Source organism: Bipolaris maydis (assembly GCF_028858645.1).
Source record: "Bipolaris maydis strain C4 unplaced genomic scaffold PSV08scaffold_5, whole genome shotgun sequence".
Lineage (NCBI taxonomy): Eukaryota > Fungi > Ascomycota > Dothideomycetes > Pleosporales > Pleosporaceae > Bipolaris > Bipolaris maydis.
Window position 1 is genome coordinate 415,891 of NW_027093861.1, and position 25,163 is coordinate 441,053.

Consider the following 25,163-nt stretch of genomic DNA (forward strand, 5'->3'; position numbering starts at 1 on the left):
CCTTTGGGCCTTACCACGGCCTAGTTTTGGGTGAATGCACGTCGGGCCAGCCATGATATCTGGCCAGCCCCAATCCCGCTTGACCTCCCTCCGTTCTTTCTTATCTTCGTCATCGGCCGTTGCATGACTCTCGCCGTTCCGCCCCCCGAGCAGCACTACTGCCTATTGCAGATTTTGATTGGCACAAGCAAACAACGTCATCACCATACCCGAAAACAGTCCCCAATCCACTGACACCGGCCTCAGAACAGAAAAACATGGCTAGCAATGGGGCCCAGTCGTTTCCACTGCCGTATGAAGAAATAGAGCGCCTGGTCAAATCCTTATACGAGCCTGGCCAGGCCAAAAAAATCTCAGAGACCGAGGCCACCTTGCGCGTGCTCCAGCGCTCGCCTCAGGGATGGGAGATTGCAAATGCTCTCCTCAGGAGCGACGACGAGCAGGTTCGCTTCTTTGGTGCTCTGACCCTTACCGTCAAGCTCAACGCCGACTCAGCCGAGTTGAGCGAAGAAGAGTCTGAGCAACTGTTGTCCACACTCATTCATCACCTCGTTTCCCGACCTACTTCATCCATTGCAACCCGCAAAATTAGCTCAACCTTGGCTCAGTACTTTACCAAACCCATTTCAGTATGGACTCAGTGCGTTAGGAGTTTGGCGGCCTCTTTTGCCGCTCAGCAACCAGTCTTGGATGCCGCCCTGAGCAAGCACCCTTCAACATGGGATCTATTGCCGCAATTCTCCGATGATCAGCTTCTTGTCATGCTCGACTTTGTAATGAGCTTAGCAGACGAATCCAAGAAACCCTCAAACGTCCCAGACCGGAAACCTCACGAGCGCATGGCGGCAAATGTCGAGAGTGTAGAGATCCTCCTTCATGTGTCATTTGGCCGTGGTATCAAATGGCTATCGGTAGCTATCGACGACCCCAACTATGCCCAGTCGGTGCAGCAGGGAGAGAAGATTTGTATAGCCGCTCTCAAGTGTTTCACAGGATGGATCTTCTACGCTCAATCAGAGTTCAAAGACATTCCAGAGAAGCTACAGCATCTCCGCTCCGTCAACGAGCTCGCTCTAACGTGCCTCGAATATCATGTTGAAGATGCAATGGAGCTTGTCGCGGAGATTCTTGAGAACTACCCTACATTCTTCGAGAAAAAGCATCAAGAAATGCTATGGGCCGCCATTTCCGGTCCTTGGGGTCTGGAAATACTGAAAAACTCCGATGCGGAAACCGTCTCACTTGCAAGAATCATTGTGGCTTACGGTCAGATTCTGCTCGAGTCCAAGGTCATCTACACTCAGCCAGACAATGCGCACTATCAACAAGTCATGTCATTCCTACATGACCTCCTGAAATATCCAGAACCAGTAGGCGCAGAGGACGAGGTTGCTCCCGTAGTGCTTGACTTCTGGAGTAGTTATGTCAGCGCCATGTCCGAAGAAACATTCCTGTATCCCTCAGGCGAGCAGGTACCAGCATGGATGGATGCTGCCAAGGCCAATGTTCTCCAAGCCATATCCGAGCTTGTCCAAAAGATCATATACCCACCAGCTGACGTTACTGATTCATGGGATTCCGATGCCAGGAAGACGTTTAAGGTATTTCGTATCGATGTGCGCGATATCATCATGGATGCCTATGAACCCTTACGAGATGTTTTGACTGATCAATTCGTTGACTTCGCACTACACGGTTTGGCCGCAGGCAAATGGCTTGATCTTGAGACTGGGCTATTCGGACTCATCGCCATTGCCGATGCATTGACCCAGAGTTCGGATAACCGTATGCTCAGACTGTTCGAGCAGCCACTATTCTCGACAATATCGAGCAGCCCAGATGTACCTGCGATAACACGGCGGACGGCCGTTGAACTCGTCGCGGCTCTCAACCACTTTTTTCTCCGGAATCCGCAATTTCTTCCTCAAGTCCTCCCCTTTCTCCTTACTGCTTTGGCTCAGCCAGCAATCGCGCATGGTGCTGCAAAATCTTTTGCCTCGCTCTGTTCCGAGTGTCGCAAGTCTCTGACAGGAGAATTGGCCTCTTTCTTCCAAATGTACGAACAGTTTATTACTTATGCGACAGCCGAAGAATTTACCAAGAGCATGGTTCTAAAAGGCATTGCCGCTATAGTTCAAGCCCAGGAATCAGAAGAGAAGCAGCTAGAAGGAGTACGACAGCTCTTTCAGTACATCACGCGCGATGCCATGCAAGCGATCAACATTACCAAAGAAGGAGGAGACATGGAACAGGGCCAGGTACTCGCACTAACAACGTTGAAGTGCTTGGCAAACATAGGGAAGGCTATGCAAGCTTCAGACGAGGAAGTGATAGATTTGGAATCCGACAAGAAGCCTTCCACATTCTGGCTGCAAGGACCAGGCAAGGAAATCCAAAACCAAATTATTAATCTCGTCAACTACATGACCCAGGTGTTCTCCGGCAATGACGAGATCGTCGAAGCCGCGTGTAGTGTTCTGCGTACTGGGTTCAAGGAGACAGTGTCAGGGCCCTTTGTCCTACCACTATCTGCGGCGATTGATTTCATTACCAAGACGACCTTACAGACTCCAAGACTTCCGTTTGTGCTGGAAACAGCGTGTTGTTGGATCTCTTCACACAAGCACGAACAACCCGAAGGCTTTCAAGAGCAAGCCCAGCGTTTGCTCCAGCACAACCTGAGCATCATGCAAGCTCTGCAACACCCAAGGAACGACCCTGAGATTGCGGTTGGCTGTATTGAGCTTATCCAGAACTTCATCAACGCTGACCCTGGTCTCCTGAAGCAAGCGTCCCCGGAAAATCTATCTGGAATGTTTGGTTTCACGGTTGAGTCGATCAAGTCTCCTGAGGTGTTGCCGAAACGCGCAGCTGCCAAGTTGTGGAAAGATATCTTTGAGCTCGCGGGCAATCCACATAGCACATACCATGCTACGACCCAAGAAATTGTGGCTCACTTCGGGCCTTCAGTCTGCTTTGCACTAATCGCGAACATCTGCGGAGAAGTAGATTACAGCAGCTTAGAGCACGTTGTCGCGCCTCTTCGTGCTTTTATGAGGGCCGACAAGAACGCAAGAGCATACATCACAAACTCGTTGGCGGAACAGCCACTTCTCCAACGCTTGCAACAAGACCAGGGTGTTCAAGACATGGTACGAAAGCTCATTGAGAGCATGTCTAGGTATGTTTGACCAACGGCCGTGGTGCGTGTATTCAAAGCTAACCTATGTACAGGAATGCAAGGAACAGTGTGGCTTTCAAGGACACGGTAAAGGCCTTCTGGTCGAGTTGCAAACAGCTGCAGATGCAGCTCCAACCACAGGTGATGAACCCAGCACATCGCTTCGGCCAAGGTTTCCCTCAACCGAGCACATACTGAGCGATTTGTTGGATTTATAATTCAGCAAACGCAGCCATGGCGAAAGTCAGGCCAAATGACAATTTGAAAGCAACATTGTCTTGGACCAGCGACCGGACGTTCATGGACTTTAACCGGCGTTGGAGGAACGAGTACGGTATGATGTGAATTCCTCGCGACTCGATGAACTAGTACATGGGTCAATCTTGTTTTCCATGTTCAAAGCATGAGCATATAGGGTAGACAACGGGAAGTGCATAATCGGGAAAACATTCCAGGATGTAATGTTCGTTAAAAGGCGTATATCACAGATAGTTGTATAGAGGCTCAATGACTGAGATCATGAACTTACCTGTACAGCAAAGATGCCTAATCCAATCAATATAGCCAGCGGCTTGCTGAAGACGCTAATTCCCACCCCTCCAATAACACCGAGAATACTCCCCATGCTGATTTGTCGAATTGCTCTGGGGTTTACCGCACCTGACTGAGTAACAAGGGGTGTTCTTGCTTCAGCGGCATAGTTGCTCTTCAAGTCACTAGTAATCTTTGTAATGGGATCCGGTCCATCGCAGCGTATGCGTTGCGCATTTCGGAATTGATATGCCAGCAGCGGCGTCGAGAGAATGAGCGGCGTGCTGAGCATCAAACCTCTGCGGAGACCTGGCAGAACAAACGACATGTTTGCTTGTCTTTGTGAGCGTCTAGGATCACGGGCGAACTGTTGCTGGCGCAGGTATTCGGAAAGCTGTCTCTCGAGGCTTCGGTCGGCTGCCGTGATGCGTACAGAGGAGCGGATGGCACGTGCCGGTAGCAGCGTGTGTGGGACCGGGATGTGTATGGGAAGTTGCGTTCTTATCAAACCACTCAATCCCAATGGCATTCGGTACATGGATGTTTGTGCTGGAATAGATTACTGACTTCTGGGTAAGAGCTGAAATCTGAGGGTAGTGATGTCATTGGCTCACTAGCATCTTCGCTAAGCTATCTTGGGCATAGCAGGACCCTGAGTTTGGGTGCCCCAAACGTAACGTCGCGTCTTCCAACACCATGTTGGACGTGTTGATATCAACTAGGCACTATTTGGCGCTCGCCATGACAACTTTCGCTCCTTAAAATCTCTCAATTGACTAAAACTCAGGTGGTCAAGTCACAATGGCGCTTCGAACGCTTTTTCTGACGGTCGCAAATCTTCTGATCCCAGTCGCGATACTGGTCTTCGCAACTGGCTTCTTTCCTTACAAACCGTTTATGCCGGGTCTTGCCAAGTATGAAGACCTTGGATTCTCTGAAAAGCTGGGCACAGATTGGCAAAAGCCGCCTATTCCGCCGTTTAACAAAGTTGTCTTCATGGTGGTTGACGCGCTAAGAAGTGACTTTGTGTACGGCGAGGAGAGCGGCATGTCCTTTGTGCAGAGGTACGATAGTCTGCTGGAAAGTCTGATACAGAGTCGCATCATGGCTGACATTTCTCTAGTCTAATACGCGACGGAACCGCACTACCGTTCACGGCTCACGCAACCTCCCCTACAATTACCATGCCACGTGTAAAGGCCATTACCACGGGCTCTATTCCCTCCTTCGTAGACGTAATCCTTAACTTTGCCGAATCAGACACGACGTCGACCCTCGCGACGCAGGATACATGGCTCGCGCAGATCAAAGCAAAGGACTTTGAAAATGGCAAAGGGAAGCTGGTCATGTACGGCGATGATACTTGGCTGAAGCTCTTTCCCAATGTCTTCGAGCGCGCAGACGGAACGAGCAGCTTTTTTGTCTCGGTCAGTCATAAGCGTCCTGTCGTATATAGGAACAATAGAATGTTGATTTCAAAGTGCAGGATTTCACAGAGGTTGACAATAACGTGACGAGGCATGTTCCAAATGAGTTGCTGAACAGTGACTGGAATGCAATGATTATGCATTATCTGGGTTTGGATCACATTGGGCACAAGGCTGGTCCGAAGAGGTGAATGCTGTGTTCAACTTGGTTAGCATTCAAAGTATTGACCATCGCATAGCCCCAACATGGTTCCCAAACAGATTGAAATGGATAAAATCGTTCGCGACATTTACTCGGCTATCGAAAATGAGGACCACCTCTCCGACACACTGTTCGTTCTTTGTGGCGACCATGGTATGAATGATGGCGGTAATCATGGTGGATCCTCTCCTGGCGAGACATCCCCAGCATTAGTGTTTATGAGCCCAAAGCTGGCCAAGATCACCGATCCTGCCAACAGAAAGAGTCCAATCAAGCCCAAGACCGAAGGCGAGTTTGAATACTACCGCATGGTTGAGCAGAGTGATATCGCTCCAACACTGGCTAGCTTGCTTGGATTCCCGGTCCCCCAAAACAATCTCGGTGTCTTCCTTGAGGATTTCCTTCCCTTCTGGGATGCGCGTAAGTAGGAGTGCTGGCTGACAGAGGGATGTGGCTAATAATGTCTTAGCTCTGGATCGCATCCAGCTTCTCTACCGCAATGCGAAACAAATGAAGAAGATTGTGGCAGCCAAGTACACTAATCTCAAGTTCGAGGACTCGTCCGTAAATTTGAACCATGCTCCAGAGTGCGCCGAGGGATACGATGTATGTTCTGTGACAATCTCCACAGACGGCCAATTACTAATATGCTTAGGCAAATGATGGCCAAAGGCTCGCCTGTCTCTGGCGAGCGATTACCTCTTCATTGGCAGACGGAAAGGACGATGTTACCAGCTTTTACAAGGTAGGCTTCGCGTCGCTCGATGCCACAATCTGGACCATTCACACTAACAACCTCAGTTCATGCACCTGGCTCAAGAAACCATGTCCAGCACAGCTTCCAACTACAATCTGCCACGCCTCTTCATCGGCACGGGCATAGCTTTCCTCATATGCGTGCTCTCCTTCTTCACTCTCCCTTCCTTCCGACCCGTCACACCAGCCGGCATCTACTTCGGTCTATCCCTCGCTCTCTACGCAGTCCTCATGTTTGCGTCCTCCTACGTGGAGGAAGAGCACAACTTCTGGTATTGGGCCACATCAGGCTGGTTCTTCTGCCTTTTCCTACAGAACATGCGCAAGGAATGGTACAGCCAGTGGATCTTCCACCCTGCAATCATGGCGCTGGCTGTACACAGAATCATACGGAGGTGGAATCAGACGGGTCAGAAGTACGCTGGCGCGGATGATATTGTGAATAGCGGCTTGTTCCATGGGAGATACTCTGCTATCCTGTGGATATTCATCGGAGTCACATACATGGATCTTACGATTCGGCTAGCCAGGCACGTCGCACGTTCCGTTGCGACGTTTGATTCTGACCAGAAAGCTCGTGCTGTTGAGCTCGAGTCGACGGATCAGCACCGCCTGCTTGGTACAATTGCTGTATTACCGCTATGTGGAACAGCATTCGTTTTCAAGCTTGCCTTCACGGCAAAGGACGCCCCGGAGATGACAAGCGGCATCAATGCAGACCTGATGTCAAAGATCGAGACATTGGAACTTGTCGGCCTCGCTCGCATGGTCTTTGGTGGCATCCTTCTGAGTGGATTCTGGATCACAATTGCGGAATGGACACGCTCGAATAGGAGAAAGGCGCGTGGGAGACAGAGCAACGGCGGTATGTCAACCATCCATCTAACACCCATATCCTTTCCCTTTGCAGAGAAATACTCGCTAACAGACAATAACCCTTTTAGATCTCGCCGTCGCCTTCTTCGACCTAACAACCCTCTTCCTCCTCACCCAAACAAAAGCAGAAAACATCCCTCTCTACTTCCTCTTCCGCCTCCAAAACCTCTTCCTCTGTACGTTTTCCCCCTTGCCCCTCCTCCCAAAAAACCCCCCTCAAAGAAAGAAAACTAACCCATGCAACCAGCCCTGCTCAACCTAACCCCAGTATCCATAACCCTAACCACCCTCCTCCTCTCCCAAACCTCCTTCTTCGCCCTCGCAAACTCAAACTCCATCTCCTCCATCTCCCTCTCCAATTCCTACAACGGAGTCTCAACCTACAACATCCTCGCCGTCGGCCTCCTCGTCTTCGCATCCAACTGGGCAGGTCCCATATACTGGTCGCTATCGGGTCTGCTGCTGCTAGGTCGTCACGGCGGCATGCAGCGCTTCGTGGATACGCGCGAGATGCATGTTGCGGATTGGGTGGCCAAGGAGCGCGAATGGTTGGGTGAGTTGGCGGGAAGGGAGCAGGATGCGAGGGACAAGAGAGGAGGCTGGGAGGCCTGGGTCGGGCATGTAGCGGTGCTGACGTTTTGGACGGGGGCGATGCTGGCGGCGGTTATGTTGGCTTGTACGGTGTTGAGACAGCACTTGTTTATTTGGACCGTGTTTAGTCCTAAGTATCTGTTTGCCATGGCGTGGGGGGTTGCCTGGCATTTGGGTGTTACGGTGGGGTTGGGTGGGTTGGTTTGGTGGCTGGGAAGCTGGTGAGGTTGGAGGGGGGTGTGTGTGTGGAGAGAGTGTAGTGGAGGGGTGGGTGGGAAAGAAGGGTGAAGATATGCGTATCTTGCAGCACTGTTTTACTTCAGATTTGTAAAGCTTTTTGGATGGTCTTTGCTAATTTAGCTAATGCGTTTCTGACCCGCTACCTCTTCCGTGTATGCATGTGTGTATACTGAGGTATTCTTACTCCCCCCGTCTCTTCTTCTTCCTCTTCTTCTTCTGTGCTTAACCCCTCTGCTTCTCCCTCTCCTATTATTACACCCCCTGTATCATCTTCTGCCTCTTCTAGTATCACTCCCCCATCCTCCTCTTCGTCTATTGCTATCCCTCCCCAGGTATCCCCTACTTCAACCCTTACTCCTTCTGTCTCTCCTATACTTCTCCTCCTCCTCAACTCCTCCCTGCTCCTCTGCGCATCTTTCTTCCACCGTTCACGAACCCTCTTCTGTGCCGTTCCTCTCATAACCTCCTTCGTCAGTACCTTCTTCTCTCGCGGGTCCTCGACGACACTCCAGCGCACTCCGTCTTCGGCCAATTCTCTCGGATCGTAGCGCGAAAGCTCAACAAACATTTTTTCGCTGCAATACGTGCATTTGACTAGGTCGCCAGGCGCAACGCCAGGTGGATCGGAGCCTGGGATTTTAATGGGATTGCTCGAGGTGTGTGGAGGTCTATGTGGAGGTAGAAGAAGTCGTTTGGTTAGTAGACTGCTTGCCCCTTTTTCTGTCTCTGACTGAAGTGGAGACTCACACTTGGAATGAGCTCGCAGCTCCCGACCCAACATCGTGGCTATTCTTTCTCTTGTCGGCCTTGTAATCGTCTTTTGTGATGCCCCTCTCATTCAGGCTTCCACAGTACTCGCATCGCCAGCTGTCTTGCTTCTTAGCTACATCCACTATCTTTTCCTTTCCGGCCTCTTTCTTCATGTATGCATCCTCGTGCCATGTATCTAATATGGGATTTCGTGTAATGTCTGACCCACGTCTCTGGGATGGGGAGCTGGGGTTGTGACGGTCTGGCAGAGGCGTTGTTGGCGAGCGAATGCGGTCGTGTTGGGGTTCATATGAGAACTGTTCTGGAAAGGCGAAAATCTGAGGCTCTGGGTATTGCAGTTGGGATTGCTGTGAAGCAGTTATTTGAGGCATGGATAGGCGTGCTAGACTTGAAGAAATGGATGAATTCCGACTGCGGATTTGGACTCTGAAGGAGTGAGGATGTAAGCAAGGTGCAGAATTTAGAAGACTTGAGGTTTGAGGGGACAGTTTTGTGTAAGATAGTCAGCTCTACTGCTTCCTCGAGTGGTTCGCGTGCTGTTGTGATACGAAAAGGTCAGAAAGGGATTCAAGACATACATATCGTTCTCTATTTCCACTTGGCTTCTCTTTGAAAATGATACGTTGGTACTTCCCTTCATTTCTGGGCCTGCAGTGTTCCCGTCGTCACTATAAATGTCTCGTTAGCACTTATTTCTGTAGTCATCCTTCGCTATCATTCTTTTGAAATGTGACCAGAAATCAGGTTGTACCCTTGACCAGAATCTTCGGAAGCCGATTCCCAATCGTCTGAGTTGTCTTGACTCATTTCACAAGGTACCAAAGTGGTAATTGGATTACTGTATAGAAATGCTATGATATGAGAGTAGATTATAAGATTTCACTGACAGTGCAAAATGCTAAGAGGTGAGACGAGGTGCGCGATGAGTGTCTGGAAAGCGTATTAGACACATGCAGAATACGCGCTGTCTTTGGAGTACCTTGGATGTCATCTCTCATGACTTCATTTCCACCAATAACGGGTCTTGGGAACGGGTTTCGCAAAATACACTGAGCGATTTTGTCAAGCTACATCAATGTCTCAAAACATCGAATTCCTTACAAAGTGATGATTCATGACTGTAAGACCCTGTACCAAGGGCGGTTACCACTTCTTGTGGTTTCTTTTAAAAAAGTCCTACACTACATACAAGCAACCCGAGAAGCAATCAAGTTTTAGAAGATCTGGGTTTCGCCTATCGTCACGCCCAAAGGAAGGCTAATTATGAGGGGCGTTAAACATGAATCACTCCACCACTTCAACTGCAAATCCTGCTTCTAGTGCTACTGCTAAAATCGCGAGGAAGTGCACAAATGCTCGCTATTAGATGCTATTCAACAGCATACTCAGTCGCTTGTCAATAAACGCACATTAGGTGTTACCAGAAATAGAAAGACACGATGTTGATGCAAACAGTGTTAGTGCATATGAACCGTCATCTACATTATGCTGTGTATCTACCAAGGATGTGCACTGTCGGTACCTGCGACAGCAGCGGCCGTGCGTCTCAGCAGAACCATATGCTATGTGACTAAATTAGTAATATTACCGTTAACCCCACATCGACAAAGGACTTTTGCCCTCTATAGCAGACTGTTTGTTTCAATATTCAGCTGCTCAAGAATACAGTGCTAGTCATGTGAGTCGGACCGGAGAAGCCAAGGAGACCACATGGCCTGCACCAAATAGGACATGCTGCTGTGCTAGGACGTGCTTAGTTTCACATTTTGCTCTAGTTAATTTGGACCACCATAACATCACGACAGGTATAACTTGTGTCGCGATTATGTCTTATTCGTCATACATAGGTGTGCATATGGGCATTAACGTAGCAGCGCGTTGAGAGGTAGGCAACAGTGTAAAACAGCCATGCACTACGTACAAAACCAATTCAAGATAAACCTCCGATCCAATCACACTATCTGCCAAAACGCCTTTTCTTGGCTGCGACACTACCTAGTGTAGAAACATAGGTCAAACAGGATCAGAGCGTCCTATGTAAAGCGTTGTAGAAGATGCCCAGACATTATGCTCTAAAACGGTCGGAACGTGCCGCAGGACCAATCAGAACCGGGTGATCTACGTATCCACGCTAAAGCAGATATGGATGACCTGACTCAATATAGATCCACCCTTCTCTACTCAGCAGTCAAGTTAAAGGCACAATGCTCTAGACAGGCTTGGCTAAATCTCTGCTCGCAACTTGGACGACCTTGACTAGCTAGGCGGTAACATTTCTTGATAGTTGAGACACCTAGGCTTGTCCGAATATCCACTGCTGCGCAACAGTGTACCTGAAAGCCCGATGATAATTTCCGGGCATTTCCTTGGTGTTGCCTAGGTGTGGCTATTTTCACTTTTTTGTATGGGGTTCCCAAGACTCATGGTTTGTAGACAATTGGCCTCTTGGATGAAGAAGAAAGTCCGATCCGAGATACTATGTACATTTACTTTACCTGCTCGGCCTGCAGGCTCTTCACGAAGCCAGCATGGATTTTCGAATGCTATGGTGATGAGTGTGTTTTAGGGTATATTGGAGCCACACGGTTGCCTTCCACAAACAAGATACCCTGCTTCTTAGGGCCAAAGCTCTATCAGAAGACAGTCATTCATGTGTTGCCGTGGCCCAGCATCTGACTCGGAATTTTCTAACGAGGATGCTCCCATATATCGGCAGACCAGTTTCGAAACGAGGCGGTGGAGAATTTTCTTAAAATACACATCATGGTTTCTGTACCAGTAAGATCTGAGCCATTTGTGGTCCACACCCGTAAGGCCCAGTCATGAATAAGGCATTACCATCCTTAGCTCAGCCAATACTGAACCTGCATGACGGTACTAAAGTGTTTCCAAACAACGATAGAAACCTTTTTACTGGTCAGAATGGCCAACTAGTCGATTTTGTCCCTGTACTCTCAGTCAAACATAGACTGAATCACTTCTAAGGTGTTCCCTAGAGCGTGCACATGTCAAACTGAAACATCATGCCGCTGTCAAAGTGCCACTGCCAAGAGATAAAGGCATATGGAAGCAAATTATTATTGACTAGTCTACTCAGAACAACAGGTCATCGATTCTGTATAAAGACTACCAGAAATCGAGTTTACAGAAGCATCACTCACACTCTCATTCCCAACTATCACTCACTGTCTTTCACAGCTACCACTCACCAAGTCTATCATTATTACTCCCAATTGCTTCAAAATGCGTTTCTCTCTTGCCTACCTCATCGGCACCGCCGCTCTTTCCAGCGCAGCGCCCATCCTTGAACAGGGTCTTGACGCTCCTTCAGTTGTACGATCAAGCTCATATCTCAAGAAACTCATGATTTCTAACTCAAAATTCAGGACATCCTACCCTCTCACGTCACCAGTTCTCGCCCCGATAGCCATGTGTCCAAACGCGCTATAGCCGAGATCCTCGCCGGCAGTGTGGCTTCAGCAGCCGGCGAGCAGCTCACCCTTGCACTCGCCGGGATAGTGAAAAAGATGCTTCCTCTCACCGAGTGGGACCCCGCTCGCGAGGCTTTTACCCAGGAAGCGACTATGTCACTGTGGAACAACAACCCAGACCCGGCCAAATGGGCCGCAGCTGTGTGCTACAACCAGGCATGGGATGTCAGCAACAAGGCAGGCATTTCGGATGTGGTGAGCCTGAAGTTCAGCCTCGGTGCTCTCAACACCGACTACGATTGCATGTATATCGGAAAGGGCACTCAGTTTTATACTCAGGGTGATGGCGGTTTCATCAACGTAAGTGCTTCTTTCACAGCAACGTTTTAGCTGGGACTAATTATGATGTGTAGCTTCGTTACCAATATGACGACAAAACTTGTAAATATGATGCCCTCACCGGCGATCTTTCTTGCTAGAAGAATCTTAGAGATAGATATGGACTTTTGTGGGTGGCGTTGAAGTTTTGATTTTGTTTTCATTTCATGTTCATTTCTTCAAAATTCAAAACTAAAAAAAAGCTGCCGGATTGGACACGAACAACGGTTATCCAGCAGTCGGAAGACAGCTGTCGATCTATTGTAACGATTACGAACATTTTCTTATATACGGCCTTGCAATTGATATTATCATTTAGATACCTCGTCTTCCGTCATGTCTACTGACTATAACTTCCAAGCCAGATCAACTAGCAGTGAGCAGATATCAGTGAGTAGCGGGTACATACAGCAGTAGGTAGATAGATTAAAATTTAGAACTAAAGCATCTGCTTTCTTAAGCGCCACTACGAGCTGTAAGTATACTACTATATTAAAATATGTTTAAATCAGCGAACAAGAAAGTTTATAATGAATGATGTGAATAGTATCTAGCCACGAGTTTGAATATGAAGAATATAATCTACCTTACACCCGCACTGCGTCGATGGTAGTAAAGTAAGGAAGACATTGAGGGAAAAGGAAGAAACTTCGAAGTGTTGCAAAATTATAGCTTGGATGACCCGTCTATAACACAAGAATTTCGGCTCTCATTGCAGCTTTAGCTGCATATTACAATTGGTCCCGGAGGGGTTTTTCGTGAGAGAAGATTCCTATTTCTAGATAGCGCTTAGTCACATAACGAACACCATTAGCCAAAAAAAACAAGCTAAACCAGCCAAAATAGCCAGATTAGCTAGAGTAGCTAGAAAAACATTCCAGACAATAGTTTTGAATAGGGTTACGAGTTACCCTGTGCACTGGCATGATAAGATTTTACAACTGAACTGTGGTTAATCGCTAGTTTATTTTCACGTGATAGGCAGCAGACTGGAAAGAACATTCTCGTGAGCCTGTCAGAGTCACATTCTATAAACGAACCATGGTTGACCGCCAAATTCCCCCTACGTGTTGGGCAGTAGCCTCCAGGATTAGTCACAGGTGCGAGAAGGAGCATTCTCGTCAGCTTTTCCTAGACCTATATAATACCCGCACCCCCCTCGCATTTCCTTCTCATCACCACTACCACTACCACTAAGGTCTCGCAGAGGTCCACCCGAATCCTTTCATTACGTACTTTGACTGTAAAGTCAATTTTTTTGATACCCGATTCTGGCAGGTTGGGGTGTGGCCTGCCATTCTTTTCTGAGATAATTGATCTGATACGCTATATAGCAAACAGAGGGAAAAAAGTCAAGCGACCACTACCACTAAAATGTCTTCCTCATCGCCGCCCCCTCCAGAGCGCAATATTCAGAGGTCTAAGCGAAAAGCCTCAAGCTCGCCGTCACCAATACTTCAAGAAGATACTATCAAGCGGGTCAAGGCACGAGATCAATCACTTATTGGTGATGAGCATAACGGCAAAAGAACCATCTCGATTCCGGTAGAGATGGATTCTCCGCATACGTATGAGTGCATGGGTCTAACCCCCCAAGCGGCACGAGCTATATACAACGATGGAAAAGAGATTCGAGATGGCTTGTTGAACGACTATGGCGAGGATTTCGATGCGGACTTTTTTGAGTGTAGTCTTGAGGCATACTTGGTTAAGAGAGTTACTAGAGTCTGTGGTGAGGTACTCGCAGCTGGAGATGGAAACAACTGGAGAGAAGCAATGACAGAGGCTGGCATCAAGAAAGAGTTTCAAGATGCTCTGATGGATGAGGAGTTCGAGGCTATCCGTGGCACACAGTCTCTCCAGTGTTGGCTCGAGGAGATCTTCGGCAACTACTTCCGCACATTCGAACACATGAACGCGAGCATCCTGGACGACCCTAAGAAGGACGTTTCGGTAATGGGGAAGGATGTTTAGAGGGGTTGAATGCTTGTTCAAGGCTCGGAAATGACTGTAATGTGTTTGATTAATTGGGTTTTCTCATATTTACTTAGGTGATTGAAGGGATTACAGAGTTTTGGTGCCGAAGAAGCTTTCTCTGGATTTCCCTTACCAACCACAAAATCCAGTTGCACTTGTGTGTCGACATAGCTCGGTAACATTCCTCAATCTTTTTGATAAGTCTCTCCCCCTTTAACTATAAAAGTAACACCTAAAATATTGAAGACTAATCTAGTACCAACGTAAATTCCTTTCGACGTTCCGTTTCGTAGGGAGGACCTTTTACAAGTTCTAGTGCCGAAGACGCTCTCCTATTGATGTCTTCTCCAATGGACCCCTATATTAATTCACAGACAAACAATACTGTATATCTAGCTATTTTAAAGATAACTGGTATTAGCTAATACAACCTATTAAATGTTTTATAAAATACAGTTTCTAAGATTCTTAATAACAGGAAATTATATTCCAAGATAGCCTAAAGATACTAAGTATTCTCTCTTCTTCTCTACTAACTAATTATTATACTAGAAAATTTTAAAAAAAATCGTAACCCTTATACAAAAAAACTCTCTTCGCTATCCTGTCTTAATCCCTAACAACCCCTCAAAAAAACGCCCAAGATCAAAGTCACCCCCCTCCCCCACGCATATATTCCTAATTCCTAAGCCCCTCTATACACTACTCACTTCTTAGCATCCACCGCCACCACCACCGCCATCCCCTCCTCCACAACCACCACCACCTCCTCCATCACCACCGCCCCCACCTCCTCCATCACCACCCCCTCCACTCCATCCCCCACTAAACCCCCCACTAGTATACCCGTACGCGCTCGTCGTACTATTATACCCACTATACCCCCCGCTCTTGTGCTTGCGATCTCTTTTCTTGTTCTTAGTCACGTACCGCGGTGGCTCCGGGTAGTGGTAAGGTTCTGGTTTGGAGGAGCCGCAGCCCATTTTTTACCGCGAAGATGAGATCTCGAGGTTCGGTAGGGTACTTTTGGTTTGAAACAAGTTTACTTGGTGGATAGAGTATTGTTGCTCGGTTATGGACAAGAAAGGAGTCTGAAAATGTCCCGTAGTGCGATATATATGGGAAGGGGATTCTTTTCTGGGAGAAAATGTTGCTTGGTAACTGAGCAGGAAATAGCCAAACGATGGATAGCTTTGGATTTAGGATCGGCTGGCGAAAAAAGTATCAGGTTGTAAAGTTTGATGACGATGATGAATGATGATGATGATACAACTACCACCAACCATCCCACCCTATCCTTATATATCTTTCCCCATACCCCCCCCCCCCCCCCCCCTTCCATCCAAACCACACGCGCATAATCCGCAGTCGCATCTTCTACCTACGTCAGCCTGTGGAATCTGCCTCGCACAAGCCCACTCCCATCAGGCCTCCCACTCGCCTACCCCTGCCTCACCCTACCTCACCTCCCCACGTGACCACCACACAGCCCTCAAGGCGGACAATGCAACCCAAACGCCTCACTTCACCGTTTTCGCCATGCAAAGGAAGCCGGAGAATTAGAAGTTCGGAAAGGGCAAAAGAAGGATTGGGGTGGAGGCGAATGGGGGCCTGATTCGTCCCAAGTCTTTTTTTGGGGGGGCAGTGGGAGAGCGGGAGTGGATGAGTGGGGTGGGCTGTGCACACACACACACATACATGCATTTATCCAGAAAGGGAAAGAATAGAGCGCGCAAAGGAAAGCAAGGAAGGTAGTAGGATTAGCGTCAGCACCCAAGGGATTTCGCAAAGGGTCCGCGGTGAGTAGGATTGGGGATAGCGCCAAAGATCGTATTTCGCATATCTTGGATGCAATCCAGAAACGGAAGTGAAAGAGCGCGCAGGAAAGAGGGGGAGTGGGTCACGGACCGGTCAGATAGATAAAAGGGTACTCATAGAGCGAAAACCTCGTTGGTTCGATGGGTGTCGAGAAACACCGAGCAAGGCGCATTTCGTCGAGGCAGACAGAGAGTGAGACAATGGGAGATATAGTCGATGCGTGAAAATGGTATTGTAAGATGCAAGTATTAACCTATCAGAGTCTCATTCGGGAAAAGAAAAAATGGGACATGTTATCGCAAACTCCCCTGTCCGTTCAGAGAGAAAAGAGGGGGTAAAAGCGTATAAAAGCAAGAGAGACGACATTGCAAAGACATGACGGGATAGAGCTATGAGAACAAAAAACGCAATGTCTGAATGAAAAAAAAAAGCGCAGCCAAGGTTAATGAAAACATCTGCTCATCCTCACCAATCTCCCTCTCCTCCAGCCCCAACTCTCTCTACTACTTGCGCTACTGCCTTGTAAGTTCCAAAAGAGGCGCCTTGCTGCTGTCTTAGTGCAAAAAAATTGGTATAAGCCAATGCAATCTATCAGTCATGCTCATCTCCCTGTTCTTGCGCGAGCAACATCAATAAAAATCCAGAAGCCGTGACATGAGTCAAATCCTTTGCGCCCTTTGCGCTTTGATGGCTTTGAATTGCTGTACCGATCCAGAAAACGCGTATCCAAGAAGAAGCCATCTCTGCTTCCAGTCCCTATCCAATATTCATTACACGGCCAACTTATAATTCCTAAAGAGCAGGAATGTGGTCGATCCATCCTCGTTCGCGCGCTCTTACTTTCCACCTTGCTTCTTTGCCTTGAGCGCAAGGTGCGAGTACACCCATCCACCGCCCAGTGCGAGCAATACACCGAACCATTCTCTTCCGCTGAGGATCTTTCCCTCGCTGTACCATCCTATGCTCAGAATCAAGATAGTCTTGAGATGGCTGACAATGTTGAAGGTCAAGGCACTGGTCCTTCCAATGATCAAGAACTGACTCAGGTTGTACATGGAAGCCATGATACCCGATGCGCATACGCTCCAGAGGATATCAGTGGGCACAGTCGAAAGATCGGGAAGAGTGTCGAAAAATGGAACAAAGGGAATAAGCAGGCAGACTGAAATGGGTGCCTGGTTGAGCAGAAGCTGAGGAGGCGACACGGCAAAGTCCTCAATCTTCTTGCCGATCCAGATTTGGTACAGGGCAGTACTGCAGAAAGCCAGGGTTGCGATAATGACACCAAACAATTGCGTCTTGGCCGCCTCGTTGATGGTGAAGGAAACTCCAATGCATGTTGCAAGGATCGCAGCCAGCATGTATCGCGTAACGTACTTTCGGAATAGGACAAAGTTGATGAGAACGACCGTGGGTGTGGTCATGACCTTGGAAAGCTGGTAGAAGCCAATCGAGTTGAAGGTCAGGCTAAGGTTGCCAAGAACAACATAGCCGGCGAAGAAGCCGCAGACGGGTAGCATCTGCCAGATGTTGAGTTTGACAGCCTTAAAGGCGTAAAAGGGCCGCAGCGTCGAAATGAAGAGAACGAGACCGGTGGCGGTGAAATGCCACATGACGACCATGAGTTGGCATGCCTTGAGCTGCTTGTCGCTGAATACTCTGCGTGGCGGTTAGCAAACAGGTTTCCAACGCGGTCAGCGCTTATTGTCCCATACCGTTTACTCAGGAAGATCAATCCCAGCGTTGAGAGCGTGTTGAGCGCGATCCAGAAACATGTTATCAGCTTGTCCTTGAGCGATATTGGCGTAGGTTCTGTGACGGGCTTCTCGAATGTGGGCAGCTCCTCGAGCTCGTGAGATTCACGGGGGTCGATGTTGTCAACGAGGCCCTCGATGGAGGGGCGTTTTTCCACTGCATGTCTGTCAGTCGTTGATCTCTCCTTTTTCTGAAATGGCGCATAGCCACGCGATGGGTCCAGGGTTCGGATGATGATCGCGGTTTCGACGTACCCATGGTGTATGGATGTGGTGATGTATGTAGCGAGCGAAAGTGGGCGGGCTCGTCTGCACTATGCCTTCATGCCAATAGTAAAATCGTGTCGGTAATAGGAGAGCAGAAGTAAGGCCAGGGCGCGCGAGTACTAGATGAGGCGTTGTGCGTGCGGTAGCGGGTAGGACGGGAGGTGCGGCGGTGCAGGTGAGGCGTCCGGACCGAATACAGCGATAGGCGATGGCGATGGCGAGAGCGAGGGCGAGGGCAATGGCGGCGGCAGCAGCGGCAGCAGCAGCAGCAGCAGCAGACAAAGAGGGCGGAGATGGCAGGCGGGGCGACGAGGGTTTTGTAGCAGCGCAAGCCGGTGAGATGGCTAACGTGTCGTGAGGGCGGAGAGGGAAACCAAGGGGCGTACCAGCGGGAACCAAGTAAGTAAGATGCTATCCGAAAGGGATCCTCATCCGCCAAGGAAACATGTTGAAGGGGGCAAAGAGGGCTGCAGGGTTTTGTCGTACTGGCCAGCCGCGCAGCCCAATCGGCCGCGGCCTAGCAGGACCGTGTCAGCCAAATAACTTAACTTTGAACGTTTAATTTTAGATGGTAATGCGGTTGCGCTACTGCTTACGGACAGGATGGCCTTTGTTTCTGTCGCTGTCGCTGGCTGTCGGTACCGCTGCTCGCATCCTCTCCCTTTTGGGCCTCCTCTCCCTTGGCACTTCAACGCTCTGGCCGTTGGTTACCATGTCTTGCTGCTTGTGTGTCCATGGCATGCTGATCAGGCATTGCCTGTCTGGAGATGGGATCGCAAGTATGCCGCGACATCCGAATCTGCTCTGCCATGGCTTGGCCTTCACATTGGCCCGTTACACAGTTTTCCCCGAAAAACCCTTGCATGAGCCCCTAGTAGTACATAGCATGAGTGAGCCCCAGCCCGTCTACCAAGACCTACTCAACGTATCAACTGTACCAGCCCGAGTAATCTGATGCGCCCAACAGTACTGAGTTTGGCTTGCTGACCGTTGCATACTTACTCACTATGCATCAGCGAGGGGCCATGCTTGCAGGCGGAGATTTGCCCCCCGTATCGGAAATTGCGCCACACGTCCTCGACTGACAGCCACTCTCAGCCACAGCAGTACAGTGCGATCGTCGCTCGTTGCCCCATTCACTGCTGCTCTCGTTAGCGCCAAGTTTTTTTTTGCATACGTACATTTGTTTGTACATACATACACATGTAGTATGTATGTACACAGAGTATTGCAGTGTTGCTTCCGCCAGCAGCACAATGGATGCCACCCAATTTCCAACCACTGGCACGCCAGAGCAGCTAAACGTCATAGAGGGATATACGAACACAGATCTCAACCAATATACGTTCACATAATCCACTAGTCACATGTACATACATCTTAGGTAACCATGCTTCGTCATCCCTCTATCCTTTGCAGTAACCAGGGAACACACACATATACCACGTCATCAGCCTGCATGTCTGAGAAAAGTATCATAACTATCTAGATTTTTAAAGACCCCTAATCATCTATGTTTGCAGTCGACATAATACCTAACTAGGCAATATCAGCAGTGACAACGACGACGACCCTAGCGCATGGAGAAAGTTGCAATAATGTACACAATGCAGAACCCATCAACCATATAGTAATAAAAGGAAATCCAACATGATCAAACCCCCCGATCACGAACATTCAGATATGCTGTCGCTTCTTGCTCCCAATTATAGATATAAAGAAAATGTGTGATAGTCATACACGAGTATTTAGACTTCGCCATCAGCCACTGCTAGTCGTTGCTTGGCCGTCTTCGCCTTCTTGCTCAATCCGCCCTTCTTGCGCTTGCCCCCTACAGGCGCTTCGCTCGATGCAATAGGCGTCGCTGCACCGCTCGCCTTGGCGCTTTCGTCAAAGTGTCCTTCACCTGTCAAATAGTCAGCACAGTTCATACATCGCCCCATCAGATAGAAACTCACCTTCGTGGTACATGTCGTCGAGGTTCGTTTCAGCTCTCTGCTTCTTCTTGCCACGCTTCTTGCCCGGTGGAGCATTCTTCTCCTGCTCCGCCAGTTCAGCCTCCTTCTTCTCAATCTCGGCGGCTTGGTCGTCGTCCACGAGCCACATGGCCATATCCTTGGTCCTGTTTTCTCGGGAACGAGTGTTGAAGTCGACTCCTGCGCCGCCGCCTCCGGAGATGACAACGCGCTGAACCTCTTCCTTTTGCAGAGCACGCTTTCGAATACGCTCCTCAATGGTACCACGGGTGATGAGACGATACACAGTGACTTGTCGTGTCTGACCGAGACGATGAGCACGGTCCATGGCTTGCGAATCAATCGTGGGATTCCAGTCCGAGTCGTAGAAGATGACGGTGTCAGCCGAAGTCAAGTTGATACCAAGACCACCGGCGCGTGTAGACAGTAAGAAGACGAAGATGGATCGATCGCTCTGGAAATCCGCCACGGTGTCACGACGATCTTCCAGCTTGGTAGATCCGTCCAGACGGCAGTACTTGTAGTTCCTGTAGGTCAAGTACTCTTCCATGAGATCCATCATCCTAGTCATCTGGAAGTACAAGAGGACGCGGTGGTCATTGGCCTTGAGCTCTTTCAGCAGTGCATCTAGGCGAGCTAGCTTGCCAGAGTCCGTGACGAAGCGTGACATTGATGGCGCCTCAATGTGGGTGAAACGGGTACGCTGGTTGGTTGGTGGCGGAAGTTTGTTGTGAACTGTCAAAGCAGTACTCTCCGACTTGGTCTCCAGTATCGCTTGTTCAGTCAAGTCCGAGATGCCGTACAATGCGGTGCGAATGAGAGGATTGAACAAGATGTTTTGCTTTTCAGCAATAACTCCTTGGCTGGCGCAGTATAGCTCGATTGGAGGCGCAGACGCCTTGGGCTTTGCACAAGGCTCAATCACGTTCAAGCCCGTCTTTTCAAACACAGATTGAGCAATGTTGAACAGGTTGCGCATGTGCCCTTCGGTAGCTACCTCAGCCAACGGTGCAGGATCCTGCCGATCGACAATGTTGAAAATTGAATGTTTTGGCTTCCATTCGCCTGCATCGCCATCGTAGCAGATATTGAAACGGCTGACCTTGTTCGGTTTTTGCCCCGTGACGAGAGCTCGCTGGAAAAGACCACTCTTGGCAATTTGTGAGGCCTCGCTTGCAGACAAGTCGGAGAAGCGGAGCCAGGAGAAGGCGCCACTTTGTCGGGCCGATGTCTCAATGTTGTCCGCACTCCAGATGTTCATCAGGTTGTCGAGATAGTGTCCCTTGAATCCAGCCTTTTGGTTGTCGGGTCCTGCAAGATCCAGGCGACCTCCTTCGCGGCCCACAAGACGCGGCAGAGAATACTCGATCAGGTTGCGAGTTGAGTAACCAACTCGTACGTTTTGACCTTCTCGGAGAAACGATGCCGTCTCAGCGAATGAAGCAAAGGAGAGGGGAGACCAGGTCTCTGCTCTCTCGAACAAGTCGGGGTGGTTACAGACTTTCCTGAATTGCATGACCAGGTTCATCAAAGTGGCACTGTCCTGCTCATCTCCAACAGCCTTTTCGACCAAGTCCATAATGTTGATCTTGGCGCGTAGATTGGCGTAGTAGGCGCGCTGGCGATATGTCAGGTCGCAATAGACATCAAGTTCAATCTTGTCTCCAAGCTCTTTCTGCACATGCTTCTTGACACGCCGCAACATGAACGGCTTCAGGATCATATGCAGACGCCTCAGCTGGTCCTCGTTGAGCTTGGTATTACTCTGTGCGTGACTCTCGATATCCTTGGAGAACCACTCGCTGAATTCGTCGTGAGAATCGAACAAACTTGGCATGATGAAATGGAGAAGTGCCCAAAGTTCTTGCATGTTGTTCTGGATAGGGGTACCCGTCAGTAGCAGTCGATTACGTGAGTGGAATCCGAGCAAGCTCTTCCATCTGGAACTCTGCGATGACTTGATAGCCTGAGCCTCGTCGAGGATCATGTACTGCCAACGCATCTTCTGGAAATACTGAGCATCCTGGACGACCAATTGGTACGAAGAGACAACAACGTGGAAGGGCGAGTCGCGAGTGTAGGTAACGTGCTTGCGGTCCCAAAGCTTACGGAGAATCTTTCGATCTTTGGCTGTACCCCAGTATGGAATGACGTTGAGATCTGGAACAAACTTTGCTATTTCCTGCTGCCAGTTGTGCAACGTTGATGCAGGAGCGATGACAAGGAAAGGTCCCCAGATGTTGTACCTCTCCGCAAGATACGCCATGACAGATATCGACTGGACCGTCTTTCCGAGACCCATTTCGTCGGCCAGAATACCGTTGATACCTTGCTCGTACAGGTTGACGAGCCAGTTCAGACCCTTGAGTTGGTATTCCTTGAGGGTACAGCTGAGTAGATTTGGCTGAGGAATCCAGTCTTCCTTGTTCTGGAGACCGGATGGGTTTTGGAAGTTCAGTTCTCCATCCTCGTCGTCGTCGCCAGACTTGTTGAAAGCACGGGCACGATCTTGTGCCTCTTGGATAGCGTGTTGAGCGTTTGCCATTGCAGCAGCGTTGAGAGCGCTCTCGTCCTCGTTATCGAAATCCAGATCCTCAAAGTTTGTGACCTTGGCAGCTGCCCTGGCTGGCATGTCTCCGACCTCGATACCAGGCTGAGCGGGTTGCTGTGGTGCTGCCGCGGCGGTATCGGCGTCGTCAGTAGACCTCTCAATCTCGTCTGTTCTGGCCTTCTTTCCGATGAAATGCGAGTAGAGTTCGGTCTGCGAGATAAGAAAGTTGAGCTTCCGCTTCTGTCGGTTGGCTTCACGGTCGGCTTCGGCCTTCTTCGCATTCTCCAACTCTTGACGCTCTGCATTCTTTCGCGACTCGCGCTCGTCACGCTCGTTCCTCTTCCAGAAGGCGAGCATCTCGCGCATGCCTCGCTTCGCCCTGGCCTGCGTATCCTTCTGGTTCTTGTTAGTGCGCATCTGCCATCTACGTGCTTCTTTGGCGGCCAACTGGGCAGTCTTGCGAAGATTTGACTGTTTCGTAGACAGTGAGTTCTCCTTGATGCGGACGACCTTGGGAACATCTTTGCGGGCCAAGTCCTTGACGATCTGGTGGTACAGATTGCGATATACGGGCGAGTCATAGGAAGTGAGCACGACGGGGCCGATATCTTCGGTGTAGCTGCGGCCTCGTATCGAGTCAAGACGGGCCTCCTCACGCGGAGCAATCATAGGAAGATCGTCACCACGGTCGAGAGCAGCTTGGCCTGCGGCTGCGGCATCCTTTTCTGCCTGCTTTTGCTCCTTGCTCTTCTTAAGACGACCGTTGCCACGGTTGCCCTTGCGCTTGCCACTTGGGGCGTCGTCAGAGGCCTGGAACGAACTCATCATGCCTCCCTCCATGTTGGGGCCATGTGGGGTAACCTCGCGGATGTCCTTGCTAGGAGCATTGCCTTGCAAAAGTTGGGTGGTAGTCTTGGCCTTGCGTTCAGCTTTCTGGGCAGCCAGCAAGTGTCGTTCCTTCTCCTCCTCATTCTCAGCTTGGCCAGCCTTTGCAAGAGCTTCAGCACGCTTAGCCTCTTCGTTCTGGATGGTCTTTTCTCGTCTTCGTTTGCGTTGCATGTCTTTTTTGCGCTCCTTCTCTTCGGCAATCTCCTGGCTCTGCACTTGCTGCCATGCATCACCCTCATGCTCGACGTTGTACGAGTGCTTGGCGTAGTCACGGTGCGCAGCCGACACATCCTGGAAACGGATCAAGGTTGCTGTCCGTCTTCGCTTGCGCTTGCTCGCCTCTGTAGCAGAAACTTCTAGGATACGCTTTTGACTCCGTTGCCTGTATTCTGCCTCTTCGCGCGAGTTGATCAGAATGTCCATGTCTCCCATCTGCGTGGTCTCGATGTGTGCAAGCTGAGCCTCAACATCGGCTTCATCAGGAGGTGGCAGTTCGCGAGTCGCAGATTGCAGTGCAGCAGGCTGCACGCTCCCAGGTACAGCGATGGTATTGTGCGGCGGCCGTGGGGCATAGCCGTTCTCGTGGAGTGGCAGGTCAGCTGGCGCTGGGGATGCCACGGCCTCTTGCTTGACAAAGTGCTGGTTGGGCAGGGGCTTTGATGGTCGGAATGGGTCGGCGTTGACGGGAGCGGACGGCTGAGGTTTGGACGGGGGCTCGTTATCCGCTCCAGAGGACATTATACTCGAGAGCGACATGGGGTCGGCGCGTGTCGGTAGTGGTGGTGGAGCCTGTTGATGGGAGAGATGGCGATGAGCAAGGGTTGTCGAGCGGAGAGGAGAGGTGGGTTGACTTACCTCATCCTTGAAAGACGGCCGTCTATCGTAGGTCGGCGGCTGGACGGCACCGCCCGGCCGGTTCATGGATTGATAAACTGATGGCGAGACGGGAGAGTGTGACATGGTCTCCATGCCGCCGGTGTGCTGGTGCTGCGAATGGGGCCGCCGCAAGGGCGAGTGCTGGGGATATGAAGCGGCGACGGGCGAGTGATGGACCTTTTCGTAAGGGCTGTGGGCGGGTCGAGGGTCGTGGTAGGCGTGAGGGTCCCGGGGCTGCTGCGCGGTCACTGTTAGGCGTGTATCCCTGAAGGGGGGGAGATGAAGCAAAGGCAGGCAGGTAGGCAAAGAGAGTGAGTGAGGTGGGCAGAGAGAGAAAGCACGGATGAATTGACGCGATGCAGCGTGATGGAGATACGCACCTGTGCGGGATACTGGGGGTCGTAACGCGCCGGGTCTCTGGCTACGCGGTGGTCGCCATTGTCCGAGGTCGGGTCGTAATATCTAGACGTGTCGCGAGAATAGAGGGCCGTGCTGATGGGCGGCAGCTCGGTCGAGGCTGGCGATGCAGGCTGGCGGTGGTGTTGATGGGGCTGCAGAGGCAAGGGCGCAGGCGTGTTTGGCGAGTGGTGGTGGTATGGTTGGCCTGCTTGTGTGGGCGATGTGTGGTAAGCTGATGGCGTAGGTTCGCCTTGGTGCCCTGGCGGCATTCTG

At 50.1% G+C, this 25,163-nt stretch overlaps 7 protein-coding genes across 7 annotated transcripts; 4 read left to right on the plus strand and 3 right to left on the minus strand.

Annotated features, from left to right (window-relative positions):
- The first annotated feature begins 117 nt into the window (after positions 1 to 117).
- PSV08DRAFT_35802 (armadillo-type protein) lies at positions 118 to 3,445 on the plus strand. The gene has a single exon (XM_066092949.1). It carries the CDS (start codon positions 258 to 260, stop codon positions 3,189 to 3,191), a length of 2,934 nt encoding a protein of 977 aa, XP_065949291.1. The 5' UTR covers positions 118 to 257; the 3' UTR covers positions 3,192 to 3,445.
- Positions 3,216 to 4,253, minus strand: PSV08DRAFT_285811 (uncharacterized protein; the record flags this gene model as incomplete). Its single annotated transcript, XM_014220961.2, has 2 exons — positions 3,216 to 3,546; positions 3,711 to 4,253. 2 exons carry the CDS (start codon positions 4,248 to 4,250, stop codon positions 3,394 to 3,396), a joined length of 693 nt encoding a protein of 230 aa, XP_014076436.2. The 3' UTR covers positions 3,216 to 3,393.
- A 160-nt stretch (positions 4,254 to 4,413) lies between these two features.
- Positions 4,414 to 7,789, plus strand: PSV08DRAFT_220277 (alkaline-phosphatase-like protein; the record flags this gene model as incomplete). Its single annotated transcript, XM_066092160.1, has 9 exons — positions 4,414 to 4,776; positions 4,836 to 5,139; positions 5,199 to 5,326; positions 5,379 to 5,761; positions 5,811 to 5,947; positions 5,997 to 6,086; positions 6,143 to 6,962; positions 7,042 to 7,149; positions 7,221 to 7,789. Exons 1-9 carry the CDS (start codon positions 4,514 to 4,516, stop codon positions 7,787 to 7,789), a joined length of 2,802 nt encoding a protein of 933 aa, XP_065949292.1. The 5' UTR covers positions 4,414 to 4,513.
- A 154-nt stretch (positions 7,790 to 7,943) lies between these two features.
- On the minus strand, positions 7,944 to 8,946 carry PSV08DRAFT_349989 (uncharacterized protein; the record flags this gene model as incomplete). Its single annotated transcript, XM_066092828.1, has 2 exons — positions 7,944 to 8,472; positions 8,552 to 8,946. The coding sequence occupies 2 exons, from the start codon at positions 8,944 to 8,946 to the stop codon at positions 7,944 to 7,946; spliced, it is 924 nt and encodes a 307-aa protein (XP_065949293.1).
- Positions 8,947 to 11,818: 2,872 nt separating this feature from the next.
- Positions 11,819 to 12,485, plus strand: PSV08DRAFT_246035 (uncharacterized protein; the record flags this gene model as incomplete). The annotated part of the gene is made up of 3 exons (XM_014220964.2): positions 11,819 to 11,908; positions 11,962 to 12,366; positions 12,420 to 12,485. 3 exons carry the CDS (start codon positions 11,819 to 11,821, stop codon positions 12,483 to 12,485), a joined length of 561 nt encoding a protein of 186 aa, XP_014076439.2.
- A 1,273-nt stretch (positions 12,486 to 13,758) lies between these two features.
- Positions 13,759 to 14,358, plus strand: PSV08DRAFT_349991 (uncharacterized protein; the record flags this gene model as incomplete). The annotated part of the gene is made up of 1 exon (XM_014220965.1): positions 13,759 to 14,358. The coding sequence occupies one exon, from the start codon at positions 13,759 to 13,761 to the stop codon at positions 14,356 to 14,358; it is 600 nt and encodes a 199-aa protein (XP_014076440.1).
- A 2,657-nt stretch (positions 14,359 to 17,015) lies between these two features.
- Positions 17,016 to 25,159, minus strand: PSV08DRAFT_369991 (SNF2 family N-terminal domain-containing protein; the record flags this gene model as incomplete). Its single annotated transcript, XM_014220966.1, has 6 exons — positions 17,016 to 17,838; positions 17,895 to 18,090; positions 20,023 to 20,106; positions 20,159 to 24,404; positions 24,471 to 24,728; positions 24,872 to 25,159. The coding sequence occupies 6 exons, from the start codon at positions 25,157 to 25,159 to the stop codon at positions 17,016 to 17,018; spliced, it is 5,895 nt and encodes a 1,964-aa protein (XP_014076441.1).
- Between the last annotated feature and the right edge of the window lie 4 nt (positions 25,160 to 25,163).